Raw genomic sequence first — 18,819 nt, forward strand, 5'->3', positions numbered from 1 at the left:
CCTTTAACTATGGTACATTCCACCTACCCATCTGTTTGCATTCTTGGGTTTTTGCATTCAACAGTTTACTAGAAAGAGGGGTAAGAAATCCAAAGTGGTGCTCACTGGTAACACTAGCGCAGTGGTCCTATTTTGGTTTTTCAGACAGGGTTTTTCTGTGTATCAGCCCTGGCTGTCCTGTAACTCACTCTGTAGACCAGGCTGGCTTTGAACTCACAGAGATTCTCTTGCCTCTACATCCCCAGTGCTAGGATTAAAGGTGTTGGCCAATACCATTTGGTGACTTTTATTTATTTATTATTTATTGAGACTATGTAGTTCTGGCTGATCTGGAATTTGAAACATAGACTAGGCTGGCCTTGAATTCAGAGAGATCCTCCTTGGCTATAGCCCTAGCCTGGTTTTTCAAGGTTTTCAGTTTGCTCTGCTTTTTGGCTTTCCCCATGCTATGCCTGCTGTGCACTACTAAAGCACCTCTCTGTTTCCTGGGTATCCTAATCCATCTGCCCCACTCCCCTCCTTTATCCAGCTACAAACTCAGTGGCTTAGTGTCACCAATTAGCATCCTTGTGTTTCTTCCCTCCCTCTAGTATATTTGAAAAAAAAAAAACACTGACTGCAAGAACTCAAATGGATGGAAAGCTGGAATGCTCCACAGTTGGTACCTCTGCCTCCCAAGATTAAACAAAAAACGTGTGAGCCACCACTCCCAGTTTAGTGCCATATTGAGGTGTGGCAGAGGGGTCTGGTGACATTTCCTCTCTACTAACATCAGCAGATCTCAGGGTGCTGTTAAATGTACTATACTACCTACAGTAGCAAAAACTTTCTAGCTCCGAGTATTGACATTGCCAACACAAGGAAATCTCTCCTTGCCTGGTGGCTTGAGTCTCTAATCCTAGCACCAGAAAGGGAAGAGCAAGAGTGCTATTATAAATTATTGTGAGTTCCTGGCCTGCCAGGCATGCATAGTAAGATCCTGTCTCAAAAAACACCAAAAAAAGCCAGGCACGGTGGTTCATGCCTGTAATTCCAACACTTGGAAGCAGAAGGGTCATGAAGTCCAGGCTGCCCTGGCCCATGAAACAAGATCTTGTCTCAAACAAACAAACAAACAAACACACACAAACACACACACACACAAAACAAAAACCCAACAACAAAAATGCAACCTAAATAAAACAAAACAGACACAATCCTACTTCAAATCAGTGACTAAGCTCCAGAGAGCAATCGACATGGGCCTTCGCTCTTGTTCTTTCTCTGCCTAGAGCATGGTTCCCTCATGACTGACTCATTATTAACAGCCACTGGCTCAGAAAAGCCTCCCTGATCTCACTCGAGATTGGACCCAACCTTATACATTACCTTGTATCATTGCCTTCAAAACAAGCAGAATTTTATGTCTTTATTGCCCTGCTTCCTCCTTCTAGAAAATAAGCCAGATGAGCAGCTCGTCCTTATCTGTCTTGTCTGCCAGTGTATCCTCAGGGTTAATTACAGTGCCCAATACGTTCATAGGCATTTGGAAAATACATGTGGGGCAGTGGATGAATTTTTCTTCAGGATTCATGTATTGGTAATAAAAATCTAGACACGTCTAGAAATTGAAACTCAACCCCTAAGCACACGAAAACAGTTTCAGACTATGATAAGAGCCTTGACAGGGAAGTACAGGTAACCATGAGAGAGAGCCCTGAGCAGATGACCTGACTCAGCGTGGGTGGGGTAGTCAGGCCAGGCTTCCTTGAAGAGAGTTCAGCCAAATGCTGAAGGATGAATGTGTTAGCCGGTAGAGGAAGGTGGGCAGAGTGAACGGATTGGAGCACTCAAGCACAGAGAACAGAAAGCTGCTTCAGTGGGTAGAACATGCTTGGTATGTTTTGGGGACCGAGAGAAGGCCAACATAGCTGAGGGACGAGGCAGATGTGTCAGAGTCGAGAGCGCCGCTTGGGTGTCGCTCAGTGACAAGCGCACTTATGTGAACTCTCACGACAAGAGAGAAAAAGAAAAACTGTCCGGGCGTTGGTGGAGCACGCCTTTCATCCCAGCACTCAGGAGGCAGAGGCAGGCGGATCTCTGTGAGCTCAAGGCCAGCCTGGTCTACAAGAGCGAGTTCCAGGACAGCATCCAAAACAATACAGAGAAACCCTGTCTTGAAAAACAAAACAAAACAAAAACAAAAACAAAAAAAAAGAAAAAGAAAAAAAGAAAAACTGCCACTGAATGATTTTTATTTTGTTTTTAATATTTTTTAATATTTAGATATTTTTATGTGTATGGCACTGGAACTGGGCACAGTGACACACTCCTTTTTTGGGGGGGGGAGGCTTTTGAGACAGGGTTTCTCTGTATTGTTTTGGAGGCTGTCCTGGAACTCGCTCTTGTAGACCAGGCTGGTCTCAAACTCACAGAGATCCTCCTGTCTCTGCTTCCAGAGTGCTGGGATTAAAGGTATGTGCCACCACCGCCTGGCGGCAGTTTTTTTTTTTTTTTTCTTGATACAGGGTTTCTCTGTGTAGCCCTGGCTGTCCTAGAACTCACTGTAGAACTCAGAGATCCATCTGCCTCTACCTCCTGAGTGCTAAGACTAAAGGTATATGCCACCACTGCCCTGCAAACTCTAGCTCCTTTAATCCCAGTACTCAGTTGGCAGAAGCAGGAGGATTTCTGTGAGTTCAAGGCCAGCCTAATTTACATAGCAAGTTTCAGGACAAACAGGGCTACAAAGGGAGATCCTATCTCAAAAAACCAAAAAAGTAAAAAAGATGATGATGATGACAGGAGTGATGGCACATGCCTTTAGTTCCAGAACTTGGGAGGCAGAGGCAGGCGGATCTTTGAGTTTGAGGCCAACCTGGTCTACAGAGCAAGTTCCAGGAATCTAGGGCTATACAGAGAAACCCTGTCTCAAAAACAAATGGAGAAGAGGAAGAGGAGGAGGAAGAAGAAGAGGAGGAAGAGGAGGAGGCAATGAATCACCTAGAACTGGAGTAACAGAGGATTGAGTGTCACTGTGTGGATGTTGGAGAGTGAACTCTGGTCCTCTGCAAGAACAGTAAACTCTCTCAGTTGCTGATCTATCTCCCAAGCCCCCCACTGAGTGCCGTTTTAAAAAGAATGGCAAGGTTTAAGTATATAGAAAGAGTACTCTGGGGAGTCAATTTAGGATGGGCAGAAGCAGGGATACTGGTTTGGGGCCAGTTGTAGTCTCCAGGTAGTAGATAGTATCTTGGCATGTGGCTGTGATAATGATTGCTGGGTATAAAAACAAGGGGACAATGAGAAACACGAGCTTTCAGAGCTGGAAGCCACTCTCCTCTTGGAAGGCTGGCTTCAACTGTCCTTTAGCATGCACCAACCACATCCAATCAGGAAAACAACCTTTAAAAAAATTCCAGCTGTTCACAGAAGTTCACATCTGTACTCTCAGCATTCTAGAGGCAGAGCCAGGCGTTTTTCTTGTAAGGTTCAGGCTAGCCTAGTCTGTATAGTAAGATCCTGTCTCAAAGTTAACCAACCTACTAAACCACCCCACAAAACAAAAAGCAAAAGATAAAAAATGGACACAAATAAGAGAGTCCACAAAGGTCTGGATTTTATACAAAAACAGGTTAATTAGCCTGTATTGGATAAATGAAGAGAAGGTTAACAGGAAAGTGTGTAAGGGGAAGGACAGGCAGGGAAGGGGAAGGGGCTGACTAAAAAACTGCAAGAGAGCAGGGCGGCGGTGGCGCTCGCCTTTAATCCCAGAACTGGGGAGGCAGAGGCAGGCGGATCTCTGTGAGTTCAAGGCCAGCCTGGTCTACAGAGTTTCAGGACAGCCAGGGCTTCACAGGGAAAACCTTGCTAGGAACCCGGATAATGCCCCGCCCCCCACCACCCGTGCCCAAATAAATAAGCAATATCAAGAGTAAGAAAGATGTATGAAGGTCTGAGAGGAGTAAGGGGGGTTCTAGGAGAGGCAAAAGAACTGAGAAAGGGGCTAGGGGAGGCAGTGACAGGCACATCGTGTCATTGGACCTCTAGGGTCTGCAGGGTGCAAACATAGACTAAAGGAAGCAAAGATACCAAGGGAGGAATGAGAAACTTAGAAGACACGATGGGCAGAAGGATGGGGTCAAACTTTGGGAAGTAGGAGTGTAAGGTTGAGATAGGGTTCTTTAGGGGTGTGTCAAGGACCACCTTGGGGATGTGGCGTGAAAGGGCGCTCAACCCTGGAAGCTCAGAAGGAGGGGAGGGGAAGCGTGTGTCTGGGGGAGGAGGTGAGAGTGGAGGGTAGACTTGAAATGACACCTGGGGAGGGGAATGTTGGGTGTGGCAGCGACTCTGACCCAGGTTTTACTCTACTTCTCACGCTCGGCGGAGGAAAGGCTTTCCGCGCTCTCTTCCTTTAGGAAGAAGGAGCCTTGATGTTGGAGGAGGCACTGCCGGGCTCAGGTAGTAAGTCCTGTTACCAAGCACGGGCTTCAGGGACCGGCTTGTGGGGCTGTTGAAAAGCCAAGCCTCGTAGAGGGCTAACTGGAGGGCTTCAGCAGTGAAGCGGAGGGTTGCTCGACCATGTCTCTGGAGCAGAAATTCCTAGAAGGGGGTAGCACGGGTGATTTCACCATAATGGACGAGTGCTCCTGAAGACTGGGGGGGCCATGGAAGGAAACTGAAGAAAAAGGAGGCGAAAGTAGGGCTAGACAAAGAGTACGCGCCGAGACCCGCAGGGCAAGCCAGGCAGGCAAGGAGCCCTTCCAGGGGCGTCTACAGGAACTAGCTCCGTACCTGTTTGGAAAAGAAAGGAAGGGGCAATCTGGAGTCTTCAGGGGAGACTCCAGGGACTTGGGCGAAGCCTTCGCCTATTTCCCATCAGCAGTTAGAGCCAGGCAAATGAAGGGGCGTGACACCGCGCTCAGGTTTCTTCCTCTTCACCTGGACAAGGAGGGGGTGGGGGCCAAGACTTCCGGTTCAGGTGAGTGTCCCTTCGGTGACGTCAGGTCACCCTCGACTGCCCCTCTGGTCCCGCCCCAGCCCCCGCGCTCCCGTTGCCTGCGGGAGCGCGTCCCCGACGCCCTACATATACTCAGGTGCGCCGCACCTGTTCGCCCGCACCTGCCGCTCACCGCCCAGCTCTCTGCCGTGCACCGCAGCCTGGGGCCCGGGGGCCCGCATACTTTCTGGGGGCCACGCCCTAGCGGCCCCTCCACTTCTTCAGGTAGTCTCTGAGCTCGCCGGAGGGAACCGCCTGGCCTTCGGGGGCCCCTTTTGTCTGGAACCAGTCCTTCGGGCGAAGCCGGTTCCCTCTGCTGTGAGTGTCGCTTCACCGGAGGGGACGATTTGTGTTTACCTCGGTTAACAAGATTTGCAGTTAACCGGCCCCCCCAAAAAAAACTTTTTCTTTTTCCCATCTCTGGGTGACATAAATCTCCATCCAAATTTTCTTGTGTTGCTTCCCAGATTCTGTTTTACTGTAGGGTCGCCCTCCCGGCGCGTCCCATCTTTTCTGAGACGGAAATGGCCAATTCGGGCCTGCAACTGCTGGGCTTTTCAATGGCCATGCTTGGCTGGGTGGGCCTGATTGCGAGCACTGCCATTCCTCAGTGGCAGATGAGCTCGTATGCTGGCGACAACATCATCACAGCCCAGGCCATGTACAAGGGGCTCTGGATGGAGTGCGTCACGCAGAGTACCGGCATGATGAGCTGCAAAACGTACGACTCGGTGCTCGCCCTGCCGGGTAAGGCCGCTGGGACCGACGGGGCGGACGTGCCCGCAGTCAAGGTGGCGGGGTTGGGTGTGGGGCAGGGCTGAGGCCGCAGGGCCTGGCGCCCGGGGTTGCCAGGGAGGAGGAAGTGGACGCCTTGAGCCCAGTCGGTGGGACCCGGGGGAAGAGGGCCTGGGATCCGGCAGTCGCACGTGGGCCCACGCCCCTCTGCCCGGCTTGATGTGGGGAGTCCTGGGGAGAGACACCCCCGCCCGCCCTCGGGCAGTCAGTGGTTTCTGTCTTCTGCTTCTTTCTCTGTGACAAAGGGGGATCAGGACGGAGGTGCCTAGGGCCGCAGAATCGTGCCCTCGTTAGACGTGGGACCGCACTTGTGGCCTCTAATCTTATCGGCTGATTAGCTGAAGCCACAAACCCGGTGGCCTCGATAGCGGGGGCAGAGCTAGGACACGCGCCGGCCGGTGTGGCTCAAACGAGGGCCCTGGCCGCCACCTGCACTTCCCTTTCGCCCCCATTCTCCCTCCCTTCCCCCTACCTGGCGCGGTTTCATCGAAACCTCGGCGCCCCGGGCGGGTTCTGAAGCTCGGGGCGGGGCGGAGAGCTGGATGACCGGGGTGGCGGGATGGGGGCGGGAACTGTCTGCCCAAGGCCCGTCTTGGCCGAGGGGGCCCCTGGCTGGCGGTGGAGCCCAACTGGCACACTGCGGTCCAGGGGTTAGTGGGCGCGGTCTGCAGCACTTAGGCTGGCGCCATCCTAAGGCTACACACCATTTCCAACCCTGCCTCTTTTGCAGCTTCTCTGCAGGCCACTCGAGCCCTAATGGTGGTGTCCCTGGTGTTGGGCTTCCTGGCCATGTTTGTCGCCACGATGGGCATGAAGTGTACGAGCTGTGGGGGCGATGACAAAGTGAAGAAGGCCCGTATAGCCATGACTGGAGGCATTGTTTTCATCGTGGCAGGTGAGCCACAGGTCCCATGTGGGATCAGGGGCACTTTCCCACCCAGAAGAGCATTGCCAAGGGCTTGGATTGGACACCCAATAGCACAGTCTTTCTTTCTCTTCCTAGGCCTTGCTGCCTTGGTAGCATGTTCCTGGATTGGTCATCAGATTGTCACAGACTTTTATAACCCCTTGACACCCATGAATGTTAAGTAAGTCTTCTAGAGAGACCAATCTGTGGACTTGGGACAGGGAGGACATCAGGCCTGGGTTTTGACTCCAATCCTTTCTCTCCACAGGTATGAGTTTGGTCCTGCTATCTTTATTGGCTGGGCAGGGTCTGCTTTGGTCCTCCTGGGAGGTGCCCTGCTCTCTTGCTCCTGTCCTGGCAGTGAAAGCAAAGCTGTATACCGTGCACCCCGCTCCTACCCTAAGTCGAATTCTGCCAAGGAGTATGTTTGAGCGGGGTTGCTCGGCCTGTGGGCAAGGTGTGGGACAAAGGCCTCCTGGTCACTCCATCCCTGAACACCATGTACAGTCCTGGGGGCGGGGGCGGGGAGGGAGGGACTGGGAGAAGACCACAAAACATAGGGTGTGCTTTTTGTACAATAATAAAATTACGTTTTGGAAATTAGGTGACTTCAGGCCTTTCTCCACACCTGGATCCTCACGCAGGAGTTGGCACTGAAGTGCCTACGGCAGCAGCAGAACAGAGTAAAGTGCCAGTGGTGCCTCTAGGCCTTTAGTCCCTATTTTGTTAGGCCTAATGACTTGCCTCTAGACTCAGGCTCTTTTTTTTTTTTTTTTTTTGGTTTTTCGAGACAGGGTTTCTCTGTATTGTTTTGGAGCCTGTCCTGGACCTCACTCGGTAGACCAGGCTGGTCTCGAACTCACAGTGATCCGCCTGTCTCTGCCTCCTGAGTGCAGGGATTAAAGGCGTGCGCCACCAACGCCGGGCTAGACTCAGACTCTTAACTATTCTCCCCCAAACTCTTTTTCTCATTGAGCACGATTCTGTGTGCTCAATGCTATATGGGTGTGCAAGTGTAGGTCAGAGACAGCTTTGTGGAATTGGGTCTCTCCTACCTTTCTGTGGGTTCCAGGGATTGAACTCAAGTCACCAGGCTTGTGGCAACTACCTTTACCTGCTGAGTTATCTCACCAGCCCCTAGCCACAACATATACTTTTCTTTAAGCAGTTACCAAGCTTTTTCAACTAATATTCATGTGTATCTATTTTATTAGAAATAGGCATGGGAAGAGGGAAGTTCCTTATTCTCTGGCTATATATTATGCTTTCACAACACTTTCTGCCCCAGTTAGATGTTACTCCTCGGTTCACAGAACAGGGCCTCCATACACAAAGCAACAAAGGGAGGGTAGGGACCAGGTAAAGTTCTGAGGCATAGTCTTCCTGTCCCATCTGTCCAGTCAAATGTCTAGATCATCATCTGGGTCTTCTTGGTCCACGTCATCAAAAGCATCTGGTTCATAGAAGATGTGGCTAGTTGTCTGGCCTGGTCCACGGCGCAGCAGAGCCTGTTGTCTAAGGAAGGAAGAAGTGACATGATGAGGGTGGGTGATAGGCAGGGCTGGATAGTTTCACTTAGGTAACCCATCCAATGTGTGTCATTTTCTTGGTCTAAGTTCCAAGGGGAATCAGAGCTGAAGTACCACTAGGCCTGGAGTAGGGACTGCTCTAACAAACCCCAAGTCCTCAGCACTGGAAGGCAGAGATTCTTGAGTCACGCTCTACACCCACCCACACACCCGGCACAGAGCAACAGGCAGCTCGTGAGCCCTAGTCAATCAGTCCTTGCCACACCCATATACACTGCAGTTTGGGCACTGATGCCTGGAGAAAAGGCGACCTCTCCATCTGGTCTGCTTCAGCCAGGGCCCATAGCTTTACTGGAGAGAGTGCAGAAAGGCCCTCTATCCTTGTAGGAATTCTATATGGTGGGCAGGGAACCACTCCCTAGACTGTCTTTGGAGGTGGACTTCAGCCCCTATAAAATCTGAGGTTAATCAATAACCTGCCATCACCCCACCTTCCTGGTCCCAGATGCTGAGATCCCAGCCCAGCCTTACTTTTCAGAGCTGAACTGGAAGGGTAGAGTGAGACTGTCTCTGGCTTCTCTTTCTTTCTCGGATAAGTGAAGGTTAAAGGTCAAGTCAGTCGTGGGATCCACCTGTAGGTACAAGTGCTGCTGCCGATCAGTTCTACTTTTCAACCCCAGACCTCCCAGCATCTCTAGATTTTTGTATTTATCTATTTATTTTTGCAGGACAGGGTTTCTCTGTGTAGCCCTGGCTGTTCTAGAATTAGCTCTGTGGACCAGTCTGGCCTTGAACTCAGAGCTCTGCTTGCCTCTACTGTCTGGCATTTTCCCCCCTTTTAAAGTTTTGTTTTTTCCAGACAAGGTTTCTCTGTAGTTTTGGAGCTAGTCCTACGACTCCACAGACCAGGCTGGCCTTGAATTCAGAGATCCACCTGCCTCTGTCTCCCAAGTGTTGGGATTAAAGGTGTGTACCAATATTGCCTGGCTTTCCCATTATAATTTTTACTTTTATGCCCACTGGTATTTTGCCTACCTATGTTTGTGAGGGCATCAGAAGCCAACGCCTGGCTAACATTTCTAGTTTTATTTTATCTTTTGCCAGACTTTAAGCTCACACCTGGCTCTGCCACTTTTAGATACCTGGATTGTATGAGGATCTGGGTGTAGCTCAGAATAGAGGGGAAGCTTTTCATGAAGATCCAGGCTGAAGTCAGGAAGAACGGAGAACCACCAAGTCTAGGGAAGAAAAAAATGCCCTCATTTATTTGGTGTAAGACAGCATCCTTAATTGGTTAAGTTAATGGACTCTTATTTTTTGGAGACAGGATCTCTCTAGTTCTGGTTGTCCTGGAACTCACTATGTAGCCCAGGTGAGCCTCAAACTCAGAGATCCACCTGCCTCTGCCTCCTAAGTGCTGGGATAAAAGATGTGCGCCACCATGTCTGGCTAGTTTATAGCTCTTGTGTTGTGCAACCCTGAGTTCAAATCCTATGTATTTCACTTGGTGTTTATTACTTAGGTAAGTGACTTAAATTTTTTTTTTTTGTTTTTTGTTTTTTCGAGACAGGGTTTCTCTGTGGCTTTGGAGGCTGTCCTGGAACTCACTTTGTAGACCAGGCTGGCCTCAAACTCACAGAGATCCGCCTGCCTCTGCCTCCCGAGTGCTGGGATTAAAGGCGTGCGCCACCAACACCCGGCAAGTGACTTAAATTTTAACAACCCTGGATTTTGTTTTCCAGTCTAAAAAACAATGATAAAACAATTGCTTCACAGGGTAGCTGTGAAGACTGAATGAGGAAAGTGACAGAAAACACAGAGAAGGGATGGGTAATAGAACTAACTCAATGGCAGTGTGTGTGCTGAGCATGTTTAAGGACCACAAAATATAAACACAAGAAGCTAGGCATGGTGGTACATGTCTTTAACCTCAGAACTTGGGAGGCAGAGAGAGGCAGGTGGGTCTCTGTAGGTTCCAAGTTAGCATAACCTTAAAAATAAATAACAAATGAATAAGTAAATAGATAGATAAATATGATCAAGTTCCAGGCTAGGCAGGGCTACACAGTGAGACCCTGCCTCAAATAAAAACAAAACAAACCAACAACACAGAAGTAATTAGATAAGCTCTCCTTTCTCCCGAGACAGAATCTCATGTATCACATAGACCAGGCTGTCCCTGAGCTTACTAGGTACTTTAACCCCCAATTCTCCTGCCTCCACCCCACAGTGAACATCTTCCCATCAAGGTGCCTGTCCTGGCTAGTTTATGTCAATTTGATATTGAGAAAATTCCTCGACTGATCCAGCTTGTAGGGTATTTTCTTAATTAGTGATTGATGGGAGAGGGCCCAGATTGCTGTGGTGGGGTCCCTTGTGGGCTGGTAGTCCTGGGTGCTATAAGCAGGCTGAACAAGACACAATGAGCAGGCCAGTAAGCAGCCCTCCATGGTCTCCTCATTGGCTCCTGCTCTCAGGTTCTTGCTGTTTTGAGTTCCTGGCCTGGCTTCCTTCAACATAGTGTGAGTCAAACAAAAAAAAACAAACCCTTTCCTCCTGGACTTGTTTTTGGTCATGGAGTTTCATAGCAGCAATAGAAACCTTGACTAAAACACTGGCCCTTCTCTGATCCTAATCTCCAGCCTTCTCTTTTATCTTTCCTGACCTGGTAAGTTGCACGTTGTTGGGGCCTTCGATAGAGGATGGAGGCTGCAGTCTGGCCCATTTTACCACTCACAGTCACCTCTGTGTGAGCAAGGGTGTTCAGTGCTCCCATGGGGCCGGGGCCATGAAGCTCTTCATGTAGCAAGCCCAGGACACGTACCTGTTCTACTAGGGAGTTAGCACCTGGATAAGGACAAGAAATGTAGAACATGAAAGACACATGGTAGCATTTAGGAGAAGGCCTTGGAGCACACAGTGCAGAGAAGGAAGGAGAGGTCCCATGCTAGCATATGGACCGCCAGTCTTACAATCTCTCTATACTGCTCTGTGTCTTTACTAGCTCACACCTTAATTATCCAATCCAGATCTCATGGGTGACCACTGCTTCTATCTTTCAGCACGACATGAACACTTTTAGCATGTGCCCACAAATTTTGTAGTCTCATCAATTACTGAACTGCTTGTACAATGTGGGTATTAGGTAGTGCCTTCCTTTCTGTAATATTAACAGCATGATATTCTGTATCAAACACTTTGGCACATTTTTTACATTTTGTGGATGTTTATGCATACATGTTATACCATGGTTAGCATGTGCCATAGATGCTTGTGGAGATCAGAGGTTAACTTTTGGAAATCTTTTCTTCTAACATGCGGGACTCAGGCATTGAATAAAGGTCCTCAGACTTGGTGGCAAGCATCTTTACCCACTAAGCTGTCTTGCTGGCCCAACCTGGCACATTTCATTCATTCATTCATTTATTCATTTGTTTATTTATTCATTCATTTCTGAGACAAGGTCTCACTAGAAAGGCTTAGCTGGCATGGATCTAGATATATAGAGCAGGCTGGTCTTTTTGGTTTTTTGAGACAGGATTTCTCTGTATTGTTTTAGAGCCTATCCTAGAACTTGCTAGGTAGACCAGGCTGGTCTCGAACTCATAAGAAATCAGCTAGCCTCTGCTAAGATTAAAGGTATGTGTCTTTCCACAGCCAGCTCTAATTTTTAAAAAATGGTTTATTTTTATTGATGTGTGTGGGTGTTCAGAGGCCAGAAGAAGGTGTTAAGCTTCATTTCAAGTCACATTTATTTCTTTGTATCTTTTAAGAGAACAAGCTTCTAGAAGGCAATAACCCAGTTGTAAGGGCAGTCCTTATTGTTTCATTATTTAAAACTGTACCTGACATTGCACTATATTTATATTTGTAAAATAAGTGAATGAGGGGCTAGAGATGTAGCTCAGCTACTAAGCTTCCTGCCTGGCATAAAAGAAGCCCCAGACTCTAGATTAGTAGCTTATACACTGTGCATGGTGGCACAGGCCTACACTTAGCCTTAGGAGGCAAAGGCAAGCAGGGAATCAGAAGCTCAGTATTGATCTGGCCTCTCAGCCTAGCCAGGCCCTGTACGTCCTCCCCGGGATCTAGCTGAACTGAGATCATTACAGACCATAACTGACCAAAGCCCAACCTAAGGTTCAGGGACCATCTTGGAAGAGGGTTGGAAAGACTGTAAGAGCCAGAAGGAAAGGAAGTTTGCTCTGAGATTTCCTTTTTTTTCTTTTGAAAGATTTATTTATTCCTGTATTTACATAGAGTGCTCTGTCTTCATGCACACCAGAAGAGGGCACCAGATCTCATTACAGATGGCTGTGAGCCACTATGTGGTGGCTGGGAATTGAACTCAGGACCTGTGGAAGAGAACTAAACTGCAGAGCTATCTCTTTCATATAGCAATGTCAGAAGCTATACCTATTAAGTCTCACTAATATGGCGGCCTAAACAAGAGCCAGACAAGGAAGACGCCAACAGACAGGCTAACACGGAAGGGGAAATAAATCCCACAGGGCCTCAACACTAGACGAAGAACTACAGGCAACTAAGGAATACTGAGAATGGGAGAAGCAGTCTTCCCAAGTGAAAAGCCCTCCAATCTGTTACAGAATACCAAACGGTCAGCCTTCAAATCATACACATATAAGTAACATGATACAAAATGAACGGGTTATATTTACATACTTAGGAATATGTATCTATGTAACAATACTTAAAGATTTTAAAAATTAATAATAATAATAAAGAAACTGTTGCTACACATGGTGGCCTTTAATCCCAGTACTCGGGATGCAGAGGCAGGCGGATCTCTGTGAGTTCGAGGCCAGCCTGGTCTACAGAGCAAGTTCCAGAAAGGCTTCAAAGCTACAGAGAAACCTTGTCTTGAAAACAAAACAAAACAAAAAATCCTTATTACCCCCTCCCCTTGTCCAGGACTGGGATTAAAGGTGTGCTCAACCTTGCCCAGCTAGACACACACAGTCTTAAACAACAAATCTCCAACAACCAACATTCCACCCCCCAGTTCTCCCCAAAAGGTTAAGGAGATAGCAGAGTATCGGACTGGAGATCCCTGAGGCCTCTTGGTGTGGCAAAGGAGTGACATTCTTGGGCTGGAGAGATGGCTCAGAGGTTAAAAGCACTGGCTGTTCTTCCAGAGGTCCTGAGTTCAATTCCCAGCAATGACATGGTGGTTTACAACTACCTGTAACAAGGTGTGGTACCCTCTTCTGGCGTATACTTAATAATAAATAAAATCTTAAGAAAAAAAAAAAGGAGTGACACTCTTTGGCAAGATGTGCTATGTAAGGGTTAATAACAGAGGAGGAAACTCACCTGGGGAGACATTTGGCTGGCTCAGAGCATGTAGGGTTTTACAGAGCGTAACACAGGGAAGACGAAACAACAGCCAGCTGAGAGAGTCGAGAGCAATGGTGACAGGGCCAGGATCTGTCCTTCGGCACAAAGCTCTCAAGGTTCCTAGAGGTCCTTCAGGGACAGCTTCACCAGGTTTTAACCAGTTAAGAGGGTCTTTAAAGAGGTCATGGTAAACCAGGCTATAAAGGGACGATAGAAGACTTGTTACAACCCTGAACCTCTTCCTGATTTTTTGCTTTTTTTTTTTTTTTTTAGACAGGGTTTCTCTATGTAGCCCTGGCTGTCCTAACCTCACTCTGTAGACCAGGCTGGCCGCAAATTCACAGAGATCCACCTGCCTCTGCCTCCTGAGTGCTGGGATTACAGGTGTGTGCCACCACCACCCAGCTCTTCCTGATTTTCAAACTCTCCCCCCCCACAATTTTCATCAATATCTTAAAGAAAGCTAATTACTGAAAGGATTTGGTGACTGACAGCAGACTTTGGTGTCTCATAACCTAAGTTCCAAGGTTGACTTTGGACTTTTGGTCACATAACTGGGAATTCTACCCTTTAAAGTCCTTTTGATTTTTTTTTTTTTTTTTTTTTGGTTTTTCGAGACAGGGTTTCTCTGTGGCTTTGGAGGCTGTCCTGGAACTAGCTCTTGTAGACCAGGCTGGCCTCGAACTCACAGAGATCCACCTGCCTCTGCCTCCCAAGTGCTGGGATTAAAGGCGTGCGCCACCATCGCCCGGCCTTTTTTTTTTTTTGGTTTTTGAGACAGGGTTTCTCTGTGGTGTTGGAGGCTGTCCTGGAACTAGCTCTTGTAGACCAGGCTGATCTCGAACTCACAGCTCCAGGTAACCTGATGTAATCTAGGGTTCAAAATTGCTATGTGGTCTAGGATGTCCTTCAATTTCTGATCCGCCTGTCTAAACTTTCCAAGTACTGGGATCACAGACAGCACACAGGGTTATGTAGTGCTAGGGACCAAATCCAGAGCTTTGAGCATGCCAGGGAAACACTCCTTTACCAACTGAGCTGTCTGTAATTCCTAAAACAAATTTATAATTTATATTTTTATTTTATGTACACTGGTGTTTTGCCCGCATGTATGTGTGAGGGTGTTGAATCCCCTGGAACTGGAGTTACAGTTTTGAGTTGCCATGTGGATGCTGGGAATTGAACCCAGGGCCTCTGGAAGAGCAGTCAGTGCTCTTAACTGTTGAGCCATCTCTCCAGCACTGTAAATTTACAATTTTTAAAGCTTTTATTAAAAAAAAGATTTATTATTATAGTGTTCTTTCTGCATGTATCCCTGCAGGCCAGAAGAGGGCACCAGATCTCATTACAGATGTTTGTGAGCCACCATGTGGTTGCTGAGAATTGAACTCAGGACCTCTGGAAGAGCAGGCAGTGCTTTCAACCATTGAGTCATCTCTCCAGCCCCGTAAATTTATAATTTTTAAAAAGGATTTTATCTCAGGCCAGGCGTTGGTGGCGCACACCTTTAATCCCAGAACTCGGGAGGCAGAGGCAGGAGGATCTCTGTGAGTTCCAGGCCATCCTGGTCAACAGAGTGAGTTCCAGGCCAGCCTGGTCAACAGAGTGAGTTCCAGGACAGCCTCCAATACAGAGAAACCTTGTATTGAAAAACCAAGGAGAAAAAAAAAAAAGGATTTTATCTTACTTTTAGTTATGCATATATATGTGAGTGTTTGATCATGTGCAAGTGAGTACAGGTGCCCAAGAAAGCCAGAAGAAGACATCACATGCCCTTGAGCTGGAAATGCAAGTGGTTGTGAGCTACCCTATGTAGGTGTTGGGAAACAAACTCAGGTACTCTGCAAGGGCAGTAGGCACTCTTAATTGGTGAGCCATCTCTCTAGCTCTGGTTTATTACAATTACTACTATTATTATTATTATACTTTCTAAGACAGGACAGTACTATGCTGCCTTGGCTGGCCTGGAACTCATTATGTAGAGTAGACTGTTCTTGAACTCACAAGAGAACTGCTGGTTTCTGCCTCTCAAGTGCTGTATTAAAGGTGTGCACTACCATGACTATCTGGATGACACTGTGGATTGAACTTAGAGGGCTGTGTAATATTCCTTTACAGTGTGTGAATATATGTCTCTGTGATTGGTTTAATAAACAAGCTGACTGGTCAATAGCTGATCAGAACACAGTTAGGTGGGAAAGCCAAACTGAGAATGATGGGATGAGGAAGGGTGGAGTTACCTGAAGATATGGGGCAGGAGATGAATGACCTATGACATGTCAGAGTGTAAATAAGGAATATGTGTTAACTTAAAATGTAAGAGCTAGTTAGTAACAAGCCTGAGCTACTGGCAGAGCATTTACAATTAACATAAGCCTCAGAGTGGTTATTTGGGACTGGGCAGATGGGATAGAACAGTCCATTTACATTAGGGCCTTAAGAATGCTGCTCTAGGGGGATGATGATAGTTAAGAGCACTAGCTGCTCTTCCAGAGGACCCAGGTTCAATTCCCAGCAACCACATAGCAGCACACAACTGTCTCTAACTTCTGTTTCAGAGGGTCCAACACCCTCACACAAACATAAATACAGGCAAAATAACAATATACACAAAACACAAATAAGTAAATTATAAAAAAAGAATGCTGTTTTACCACAGAGTTTTGTCCATCCTGTTTGTGATTTATTTGTGGCGCACATCTTTAATCCCATATTTAGTAGGCAGAGGCAGGTGGATCGTTGAGTTTGAAGCCAGCCTGGTCTACAGCGTGAGTTCCTATCTCAAAAAATAAAAAATGAAGCCACCATTATCCAATTAGAAATCTAAAGATTATTTTCACTAAAACACTACCTCTTCACTTGATTCTACACATGATGAAAATGGAATGAAAGGCTTGCTTGGTACTTCTGTCTTCATGCTGTATCATTCTCTTTGTTACTGTAATTTTAGAATTACAGTCCATTCTCTTCAGTACTGTAGACACGTTAGTCATTTGAAAATCATTTTGTTTTGGTGGCTGAAGAGATGGCTCACTAGTTAAAGAGCACTTGTTGCTTTTGATGAAGGTCCTGAGTTGATGGTGGCTCAAACAATGTATAACTACAGTTCCAGGGGCTCCAACACCCTCTTCTGAGTTCTGCATGTGCTAAGGCATGCCCATAGTACACATATATACATGTAGAAAACACTCATACACATAAGATAAAAATAAAAAAAATTAAAGTCATTTTGGTTTTTTTGGCACATAAAAGCAGCCTGAGGAAGCAATCATTTAAAGAACTCTGTAATTATTTGTGCCTATTAAAATGAGATTTTATTTGTTTTACATTTATTATTTATTTAGAGAAACGGTCTCACTATGTAGACCTGACTGACCTGGAACACACTATGCATGGCTTCAAACACATAGAGCTCTGCCTGTATCTGCCTTGTGATCACTGGAATTACAGTGTGTACTACCACAGTGGCCTTATACCATTGTTTTATTAAAGACATACTATAATTACATGTGGACTGTAACATAATCATAGCGCACTGGAGGGTGGGACAGGATTGAGGAGAGCTGGAGGCTACTGTGGACTACACAGTGAGTTTCAAGGCAGCCTGGGCCTCATAATGAGATCATATTTTCTTTTTTCACATTTAAAAAAAGATTTATCTACTTATTACATATACAGTGCTGTGCCTACAGGCCAGAAGAGGGCACCAGATTGAACTGCAGATGGTTGTGAGCCACCATGTGGTTGCTGGGAATTGAACTCAGGATCCAGGGAAGAGCAGTCAGTGCTCTTAACCTCTGAGCCATTTCTCCAGCCTCCCACATATTTTTTTAAATAACCAAATGTTCTTTTCTGAGGAAAAAAAAATAAGAAGGAAAAAAGTTTTGTTCAAAGCATACTAACTTTGGAGTTAGTATGCTTTTATCTTGTGTTTTCAATTCAATTCCAGCATCTACAGTCCTGAGCCTTATAAAGCCCAGAAGAAAACAATTCCAAGGACATTTATGGAAGACGATGGCATTACCTACAGAAGAAGCTGCAGTTTCTTATTAACTTGCAAACATTGAGCCAGAATGCTATGTACGGGAAAATATTTTTACAGTCTTCTGCTCCTTTGTTTAGTGGGCAATAGCCTCATGATGCTGCTTTCCATCAGTGCTGAGTCCTTGTCTCCAGCCAAGTTGGCCAGCTGGGACCAAAGTCTCCGGAACCCTGCTAGTCTTGTTTGTAATTTCTACCTTTCCAAGTCATACAATCCCATTTCCACACAATTCGAGATGAGCCTGTGCTCCCGTTGAAAAGACGCCGCTTGCCAACTGTGGTCCGAATGAAACTCGTTCTAATTTATACTTACCGGTTGTTGACATCAGAGCCAAAACCTTCGCGAAACTCTTCTTCACTCACTTCACAGCCCAGAACGTGGATCTGCTCCCCACTAAAGCAGAGATGAAGGAAATATGCTGAAGAGTGGGACACCAGCTCCCTTCCCGGGAAGGACCTGGGGAAGCCTCGGGATAACTCACCGAAGTGCAGATTTCTTGATAAGAGCCTTTAGGAGACTACGCCCCTCGCACTCCACGGAATCTGCGGAGAGCCAAGCAGGAGAAAGTCCGACGGAGCCCTTAGGTCTCCGACTTCATAACCCACCGCGACTTCCACCCCCAGCCAGGTATCTCTGGCGGGTCCTCAAGACTTCCTCCCCTCCGGCAAGGTCCGAGGCTCGCCCCGCGTGCCTCTATTCCTCACCTCGAAGAAGCACCAAGCCACCGAAGGCCAACAGCGAGTCCAGCATCTCTGACGCCTTCGGACGCCTTCTGATGTCGTCATGGCCAAGGAGGCGGAGCACTTACGTTGGCTTCCACCATTAAAAGTCCGCAAAGTCTGGAACGAGGGGGTTTATTTTTTCCTTTTCTTTCTTATGCTCAGTGTTCTCAGGGGGGTCACTCGGAGGGGCCGCTCCAGAGATGACATCCTCAGTCTGTTCTTGGACGGTGACAAGGGCGAGGAGGGCCGTTGGAACAGTTGTCAGTGGGATGGGGATCGGGGTCGCACGAGCCCCACTCCCCAAAGGGGCCGAACCTGGGACTGCATGACGTCACTCAGCTCCGCCCACACCATCAGAGGCCCGCTCCGGGTCCCGCCCGGCAGTAACCTTGCGCGCGTGCGCAACGCTGCATCCCGAGTCTGGGCTCTCTGCTTTCCTTAACTCTACCCTCCCTCATTAGAACCAGTCGAGGGAACATCAATCCCAG

The 18,819-nt window shown here is 47.4% G+C and overlaps 2 protein-coding genes across 5 annotated transcripts; one reads left to right on the forward strand and one right to left on the reverse strand.

Annotated features, from left to right (window-relative positions):
- The first annotated feature begins 5,071 nt into the window (after positions 1-5,071).
- Positions 5,072-7,283, forward strand: Cldn7 (claudin 7). Of its 3 annotated transcripts, none has more exons than XM_013111566.3 (5): positions 5,072-5,296; positions 5,463-5,725; positions 6,504-6,668; positions 6,777-6,861; positions 6,949-7,283. In XM_013111566.3, exons 2-5 carry the CDS (start codon positions 5,503-5,505, stop codon positions 7,109-7,111), a joined length of 636 nt encoding a protein of 211 aa, XP_012967020.1. In that variant the 5' UTR covers positions 5,072-5,296; positions 5,463-5,502; the 3' UTR covers positions 7,112-7,283. The 3 variants fall into 3 exon arrangements, with proteins under 3 accessions (XP_012967020.1, XP_012967019.1, XP_040604925.1); XM_013111565.3 differs by having other exon boundaries at positions 5,073-5,296; positions 5,446-5,725; XM_040748991.1 differs by having other exon boundaries at positions 5,077-5,203; positions 5,446-5,725.
- Positions 7,284-7,871: 588 nt separating this feature from the next.
- Elp5 (elongator acetyltransferase complex subunit 5) lies at positions 7,872-18,598 on the reverse strand. 2 transcript variants are annotated; one of them, XM_040748992.1, is made up of 8 exons: positions 18,314-18,598; positions 18,091-18,151; positions 17,922-18,002; positions 13,544-13,764; positions 10,875-11,056; positions 9,352-9,447; positions 8,741-8,841; positions 7,872-8,195 (listed from the first exon to the last, which is right to left on the reverse strand). In XM_040748992.1, the coding sequence occupies exons 1-8, from the start codon at positions 18,357-18,359 to the stop codon at positions 8,081-8,083; spliced, it is 903 nt and encodes a 300-aa protein (XP_040604926.1). In that variant the 5' UTR covers positions 18,360-18,598; the 3' UTR covers positions 7,872-8,080. The 2 variants fall into 2 exon arrangements, with proteins under 2 accessions (XP_040604926.1, XP_040604927.1); XM_040748993.1 differs by lacking the exon at positions 13,544-13,764 and having other exon boundaries at positions 18,314-18,592.
- Positions 18,599-18,819: the final 221 nt, after the last annotated feature.

This window comes from Mesocricetus auratus, unplaced genomic scaffold (assembly GCF_017639785.1).
Source record: "Mesocricetus auratus isolate SY011 unplaced genomic scaffold, BCM_Maur_2.0 Super-Scaffold_100007, whole genome shotgun sequence".
Classification (NCBI taxonomy): Eukaryota; Metazoa; Chordata; class Mammalia; order Rodentia; family Cricetidae; genus Mesocricetus; species Mesocricetus auratus.

Bases quoted from the DNA above. Each gene is read 5' to 3' on its own strand.
- Cldn7 (XM_013111566.3), top strand. From the start codon at position 5,503: ATGGCCAATTCGGGCCTGCAACTGCTGGGCTTTTCAATGGCCATGCTT. The intron at 5,726-6,503 runs GTAAGGCCGCTG...CCTCTTTTGCAG, and splicing joins CTCGGTGCTCGCCCTGCCGG to CTTCTCTGCAGGCCACTCGA. The intron at 6,862-6,948 runs GTAAGTCTTCTA...TTCTCTCCACAG, and splicing joins TTGACACCCATGAATGTTAA to GTATGAGTTTGGTCCTGCTA.
- Elp5 (XM_040748992.1), bottom strand. From the start codon at position 18,359: ATGCTGGACTCGCTGTTGGCCTTCGGTGGCTTGGTGCTTCTTCGAG. The intron at 18,003-18,090 runs GTGAGTTATCCC...TCTCTGCTTTAG, and splicing joins ATCAAGAAATCTGCACTTCG to TGGGGAGCAGATCCACGTTC. The intron at 8,842-9,351 runs GTATCTAAAAGT...TTGTACCTACAG, and splicing joins CAGATCCTCATACAATCCAG to GTGGATCCCACGACTGACTT.